Here is a 7,628-nt window from a genome sequence, read left to right on the forward strand (position 1 = left end):
CTGCAGCAACAGACCGGGAATTCAACAAATCAGAATGGAAATACACAGATCATGGTACACATTTTTTTAAAATTATCAAAATTGTACATAATCATATAAAAACAAGTCATTTTAACAGATTATGCTGTAATCTCATCTCCAATCTCAACACTTCCTCTGCACATTCTTATTTTTTTTTTCTTACTTACCAAATTTTTGGCACTTCCTCGTTATCCAACGTTCTGACACAGTCAGCAAAAACAAACCTCTAACACTGACTTTGCCCATCTTTCTTTTGATATTCAACAACATACAGCTTGCCTTCACAAAACTTCCCTCACACACACTCACACACACCCTCCTCTTTCATCTTACTGTCAAACCTGCCATCTAGTGGTATAAAATACAAGCTACCTCCTTAAAAGAAGTCTTCAAATTGCTACCTGCAACTCTTCCCTTTAAATAAAATCAGCAAACTGTCACCATTAGTAAACACATCTCACTAATATATTATTTTAATTCAACTCTGATTCTAAATAACATGTAAATTACTGAAGCTTAAAAGCTACATATTACATTTTCATCTAATTCCCACAGGTCCGGAGCGCCTACACACTGGAGTCGGTACCCTTGTGAAGAGCCTCCCTGCCGTGCGGCTGTTTGCCCAAATCACCAAGGCGTTTAAGGAAGTTAAAGAAAAATCCAGGGTTCTCGGACTTAAACCACGAGGTCTGAGGAAGAATGTTTTCATTGTTTATCTGCTGGTCTTTGCCTGCACTCTCCATTGATTCACCCTCTCGGATTAGCTCCCGAAACCCCCCATCTGAAACACAGATTGAAGAATCCATTGGTTGACTTTTCTCTCCAGCTGATGAGGAACTCTGGTCTTGACCACATGACTTTTGAAGGTAGTGAGAAGCGTCATTAAAATCAAAGACTGGTTTTGGTCCAACAGCTTGTTTCAGCTGGGATTCTTTGACTTGTGCCAAATGATTTGGACTTTTAGCGGTTGACCGACTCCTCTGATTACACTGCTGTTCCTTCTCTTGAGCCACGTTCGTAGGCATGGTGTGTCGGCGAACGGGGGTGCGTTTTGAGGAAGTCTGCGAGCCGAGCAAAAATTTAACCAGATCCTCATTGGTCGGGTCATCAGAGTACCTCTGTGTTTCCTCATCAAAGGTCAGCTGACGAGACAAAGTGGACTTTGAAGCGGGAGACTTCAGATTTTCCGGAGGGTTTTCGGCTGAAGAGGTGCTGCCACGGCTCTTCTGATACAGCATCACCTTCTTGGATGCTTCACGTAACTTTTGCGCCTCCTCCTCATTGTTGTCTTGCACATCCTCCTCATCGCCCTCGGCAGTGACGGAGAAAGCCCTGATTGTGGAGATGATGCTTGTAGTTAATCTGGCTGGTTGTATCGAGCCCTTAGAGTTTTCTTCATTAATCATTTTAATCTCTTCATCGTGGATTTTGTCATATTTTGCTTTATTTTCCTCAAAACGTGACTTATCTGCAAATGTTTCTGTGAGTTCAGCTGCTGAGTTCCACTCTTTTCTGCACATGTCCTTGGTTCTGAAAATGTCTCGATGCTTTTGATTTTCAGAGGGAAGACTTAACTGTGAGCCGACTTCTGATAGGCTCCCATTGGCTGGACTGCCGTTCCTGGGGCTTCCTTGTGTTGGAGAACTCCTTGCAGATCTCTTTTTAAACATGTGATCCGTAAGAATGTTTTGGAGCGCATATTCTAATGCAATACCATCCATGTCTTTGTCTCTGCTGGAGCAGGTAGCAGTGGATCTGCGCTTGGCCGTGTTATCGAATCGATTAATGCGTTTCCGCTTGATCTCTGCCACCTCTCTCGCCTTGTTTTCCTGCAGAGAAAGTAACATAATAATGAATAAAGACAAGAGTTTATTTTAGCCTGGATGAGAAGCACACCAGTATATGAATTTACCTTCATGGCTCGCCTGAACTTTTCACAGAACGAGTGAAAAATGGAGCAACATTCCTCCAGTCGGAAAGTCGTAGGATCTTCACAGAAGTACTCGGCCACAGAGTCGCTCGCTGACTGCAGTTCTTCCCGATCGGCTCCTACTTCCTCCAGGCAAATTTGGGCTTCCTGAACAAAGCCCAAACCAAGAAGTTTGCCTGTTTGTTTGATCATTAAGTTTCACATTAACGTACACCTACAGCGATCCTCACCTGAAGAAAAACCTCCATCTGTGCCTTTAAATCTTCATGTTTCATAGTGTTTGTTTTGGCGTCTTGGATTTTCTTCACCTGCCTTTCAAATTCAGCGTCAATGTCGCCTTTATTTATTCTAGAACATTCAAAATAATAAATATTACAAATCTACAGCAGATTTCTAAATTACACTGAGATGCCATCAAACGACTACCTTGCTGCAGCTTCGATGTGTTTGAGTTGTTCTGGAAATTGAAGCAGTGCTCCATCTGCCTTCTCAGCTTGCTGTGTGGTTAAAATGCGTAATGATCACATTTGACTTTAATGCATAAAAACAAGGCTTCATTGCAATCAAATGGAAGTATTAAAGATGACTTGCCATCACAACATAATGCATCAGATTCATTCCAGGTTTGTTTGCTTTGGTATCAGCCAACTTCAGCAGAGAGGACATTCGGAAGCCTATTGCACTGCCTGCATAGCCACCCTGTGAATAAACACAACGCTTTACATCAAATATGCATAAAGGAAGAAATAAATACCTTCAATACTCCTGAATAACAAAAAACACTCACAGCATTCATGTAATTTCCAGTCTTCAGTACCAAGCGGATGACAGAATGGAGGTTTTCGCATTCTAACAGCTCTAACAGAAATGACACGGTGTTCAAATCCACATTCAAAGATTTATCTGGCTCAAGTCTCGTGAATATTGCAAGGACATCAAACATACCTTGTCCAGCAGTTGCCAGAGTGCTAATGAATTTTCTCATTTCATTCATGAGGGGGAAAAATTCCTCTTTCAACACCAAGTATTTCAGACGCTCTTCATAACTAGTAAACAAAAGCCATCATCTCACTAGAAGAGCATCAAGATCACTAAAATATACCATTATTGGAATTTCAGGATGCTTACCTGGGAATCTGGACCAGCTTTAGCATGAATAGATCCGCTTCAGGAAGAGCAGCTGGGTCCCCCTTAAAACCAACCAGCTGCTTTGCCTGCATCCAGGAAAGACAAAATAATGCAAATTATAAATCTGAGCTGCTATTCTCAGATAAAAAATACAAAGAACTGAAGATAAAAAAGCTGACTCGAATACCTCCCCTTCATCTGGCAGCAACCTGCACAACTCCTGTAGTTTCCCTGTGCCAAAACGGAGAGCCATGCCTGACCTGATGTCCTGGATCATGTCTTTCACAGGCCTGAGGATGAAGGTGGAGACACAGGAAGGATTCAGTCAACATCAATCACAATCACAGTATGTGATGTGCACTTTAAAAACGTTGGCCTCAGACAGTAACAAGCCCCACCCTGTTCTAGATGCTCTGCAAACCCAAAAATCCAACAAAAAATGTTCTGGAAAAAAAATAAAATGCACAAAATCAATGAATATTTTTTCATTTTTGAGTTGCTGACTTTTCTATCAGTTGAGCTGCAAATGTTTTATGAGATTATTGACTTCCTGTTGCATGTGTTGCGGTTGCCAAACAGCCTTGAACATTATGTTAACAAATCTGTTCAGTTACAGAGACAATCTGAACTGAATACCAGAGACGTCACCCTGCAGATCCAGCATGTTTGGACACGTCGCCTCTCAAAGGTTTGTCAGTATAACGCAGCCATGTGGCAGACCAACCTACTGTATCTGCCTCATCAGGAGCCCTTTTGCACTGTAACATGAAGAAAATGTTGCGCAAAGCCACAAACACCGCTGACTCACCGCTTGAACTGCTTCAAAAATATTCCAATGTTCATGCTCCTCTTGGAGCTGAGGATGGAAACCTGGAAAGGAAAGGACACAGATGCCCACATATATCATCAGTTCAGTATCGGCCTGTGAAGCATCTTGTTTATCACAAACACCTCGACTTTCCTAATGAGACAGCTGATTCCAAAGGTTAACGAGTTTCTGAGCTGGCTATTGAACAGTGTGGAGACAGATAAAAACATATTTTGGACATTATTAAGTGTATTTTTCCAAGAACCAAATCAAATTAACACATTTTTGACTGAACTGGGATGATTAAGGACAAACATACTGTTTACTACATCAATAGTGACAACTGAGAGCAGCACGAGTCTATTTTTAAGGACACAATTATGCCTTCCTTTGGTCAACAAATTAGAAAAGCAAGACTCCACCCTTGTTTTCAGTTGGTCATTGTTGCTACATACAATGCATTTCTTTTATTCATTTTTTTGCTGTTTTGGTCAAACAATGTGTTAATAAATGGTTTGAATTTTTGCAAAAAGGTATGCTGGACAGAACTCGGTTGTGCAACAGAATCTACAGTCTATGCACGCAATTGGACTGCACTACGACCAATCAGAGCAACGTCATATATCCGTATCTACTGTAACTAGACTGGGCAGTCAGTTACATTGTTGCTTGCTTAAAACATTTCATGCCTTTAAACAACTTTCTAACATAGTATAGCTATGAATGTTTTGTAGAGATTAAAAATAAATGAAAGAAATGAATAAAGTGGTTCTCTTGCATGTGTCTAAAAACCTCAGTCAATAACCAAGTCAGACCGAAACCAACGAATGGACCATCCAGTTGTTGGCATCTCTGCACTTCCGTACTTTCCTGGGTCTTCCACTCATTGCACGCTCATGCATTTAGCTACAGAACACCACTGGTGTGAGAGGTTCTCTGCTCAATTACGTCAGAGAAGGAGAAACCCAAAAAGAAAAAAAAAATTATTGAAGTCACGGGGAAAAAAATATGTTTGGACCGAGAAACGGCAAATGGCGTTTAACACCATCTCTTTTCCTCTGGGAATACTGGTTCCGGCGGCTGTGGCCCAGAGATGGTAGCCGATGGGAGGGGTGAGTGTTCCATGACCGCATTTGTGTTTAAAAGCTAGCTTGTTCTGTAGATTTGTAAGTACCTCGATCTGCTCAAGTCTCAAAGAAAAGCCCCAGTCTTAATTGTCCAAAGTTGATGGTAAAGATGTTTTACGTGAGCTCCGTTCCTGAGCCAATGCCGCATTGGTAGTGTTTCTTCATTGCAGCTCTGGTGCTAAGCCTGTCCCAAACTTTCTTTACAAACAGACCGCTGTGATAGTGTGGACCTAAAGTGTGAACCTAAAATTGTCCAGACCAATGGTAGACCTGCTGAGCCTACAGTGTAGCATGGCTAAACCGATCTGCAGAGCTAAATCTTTTGCTACTGCTGTGGTCGGTCTAAATTTATTTGTTTTTTTTTTTTGTTTTTGTTTTTTTTTAATGATGAGCCAAGCCAGTGACTTTATGTCAGTTCTTGTAAATGATTGATGCAGCAGTGCTTGACCATTTTACAAAAGGAGTTTGTTGGGATCTGCAACGCTCACCTTGAGAAAGAAAAATCAACTGGGGTCAAAATAACATGTTTTGGTATCTCAATATTTCATTGTAAATATGATTTAATAATGTAACAATCTGTTGAATTTATGGGTGATGAGGTGTAAAACTGCTCACCAGTTCCCTTCCTGGACCAGAAAGTGGTTGCCCTCTGACACTTGGATGGTTTAGGCCTTTGAGCTGTTGCTGACTATGGCTAAACAACTCCTCCATATGATCCGTGTCCAGCTCATACTTCCCATCTGTCTTATCAGCGGTCCAGATGTTGTGCTTCCCCATTACACTGTGTTTGGGAAGGGTTTCCCAGTTGAAATTGCGCATCCTGGACCGCCGCCGGCCAATGAGGCCAGGTCCATGTTGGGATGGAGGAAGTCCAGGGGGTGGAGGTGGTGGTGGAGGAGGTGGAGGTGGAAGAAGTGGTGGTGGTGGTGGTGGAACAGAAGGAATTACTGACTGCATCTCTAAATTAGATGGCCTCGGGAGCTCCTATGAACACAAACTGGAATGTTAACAAATGTCCAGTTAAATGTTAGGTTTACTTTGACTAGAAAACTATTTAAATGTGTTTGAAAAGGAAAGGAAGTTTTATTTATGAGCTATAGCACATTACACAGAGGCAATGCAATGTGCTTTCAGGTGAAATAAACAGCAAAAACATAAAATAACACAATGTGTTTAAAATTAAAATACACAATTTCAGAAAAATAAAAGACTATGTTACAAATCTAATCAGTTATTGCCAAAGGCAGATGAAAACATCTGTGTTTTCCATTTTGATTTAAATGTTGCTAGAGTTGGGGCACATTTGAGGTTAACTGGAAGCTTATTAGAGAATATAGAATTTTTTAGGGTTCAATAGTGTTTAATAAACTTCTTTAAAGTTAACTAAAGTTGTACCATTGAATAAACCTCACACAAAACTGCTGAAACGTCCAAAAATGGCATTAAATTCTAGTCTATCTTAGAACAACAATTCTCTTATCTACAACTTGTTACTTGTGTCAGACAAATAACGAAGGTCGAACACGTGATCACCCTTTAAATAGAAAACATCTTTAGTTTTCTGTGTGATAAAAAAAGCACCCTTAATTCTCACTGTCCATGTTTTCCTCAGCACCAACTCTAAAACCTAAAACAAGCATTAACTTATTTCTGTTCAGAAACTCTCATGAAACGTAAAAGATTACTTACGTGTGAATAGGTGTGAGCAGAAGTCCCATTTCGTTTCTTACTCTTTTGTTGGAACTTCGGGAACACCAGTTACGTCAGCCAGGATATAGTATGGAGAGAGTGTCGAAATTACCTGCGGGTTTGACGACACACCCAGGTAAGTCATTTCTTTCCATGTTAGTCCACACCTTCCCAGCACCAACAAATCTGCCTTTGATTCCCGATTTACGGTATCGGCATGTTGGCAGGAGTTTGTGACAGAGCTGCCTTCTCTGTCCAGCTGTCAGGTCACGACTCATGTGAGCGGAATCCGGACCTCCTGATCCTCTCATCGGAATTCCCATTGATTGGAGCTATTTAGAGGCGGGTTGGGGTTGTTTTAGGGATGCCTGAGCGCCCATCAATTCCTCAGCAACCCAATAAAAACCAAACACCAATCGTAACTTTGTAAGGGTGACTTTTTTTGTTTGTTTAATGGAAGGTGAGCGCTAGCTGGATTTTACTTTAAAACCAGCTTTTATTTTGAAAATGAACCCTGTTTTGCTTTCCGCTAGTTTGGACTGATGTTTGGACAGCTCTGCAGACTAAAAATAAGAATGCAACGTTGCCTGAAAGGACTGAAGCTTTGAGTTGTATGGAACCCGGTGTTTGTGCAACACGTGTTTTTAGGGAACGGCTTCAGATTAAAATAAATGAAAACAGAATTAAAAACATTTTATCTTTGAGTCTTTCTTTCACTCAAGAAAACAATGTTTATTCTGTGACAAAGAAAAATATAAAGTGTCGAGAAATGTCAACAAATAAATGGACATTGTTTTCAGAATTAAGTTGAAATGTCCAGAAAAAAATTGATTGCAGTTTTATTCAAGAAAGGCAAAAGCCTTTGTTTTATTGGCATTGTTAAAAAATGGTTATGAGTGTGATAAGAAAAAACATGTATTACAAA

At 40.7% G+C, this 7,628-nt stretch overlaps 1 protein-coding gene across 1 annotated transcript; it reads right to left on the minus strand.

The window, feature by feature from the left end:
• Positions 1–447: 447 nt before the first annotated feature.
• fhdc4 (FH2 domain containing 4) lies at positions 448–6,809 on the minus strand. The gene is made up of 12 exons (XM_015951366.3): positions 6,704–6,809; positions 5,630–5,998; positions 3,888–3,949; positions 3,267–3,369; positions 3,080–3,165; positions 2,897–2,997; positions 2,739–2,809; positions 2,543–2,650; positions 2,378–2,448; positions 2,182–2,299; positions 1,934–2,098; positions 448–1,850 (listed from the first exon to the last, which is right to left on the minus strand). The coding sequence occupies exons 2-12, from the start codon at positions 5,969–5,971 to the stop codon at positions 588–590; spliced, it is 2,490 nt and encodes an 829-aa protein (XP_015806852.1). The 5' UTR covers positions 5,972–5,998; positions 6,704–6,809; the 3' UTR covers positions 448–587.
• Between the last annotated feature and the right edge of the window lie 819 nt (positions 6,810–7,628).

Source organism: Nothobranchius furzeri, chromosome 13 (assembly GCF_043380555.1).
Source record: "Nothobranchius furzeri strain GRZ-AD chromosome 13, NfurGRZ-RIMD1, whole genome shotgun sequence".
NCBI lineage: Eukaryota > Metazoa > Chordata > Actinopteri > Cyprinodontiformes > Nothobranchiidae > Nothobranchius > Nothobranchius furzeri.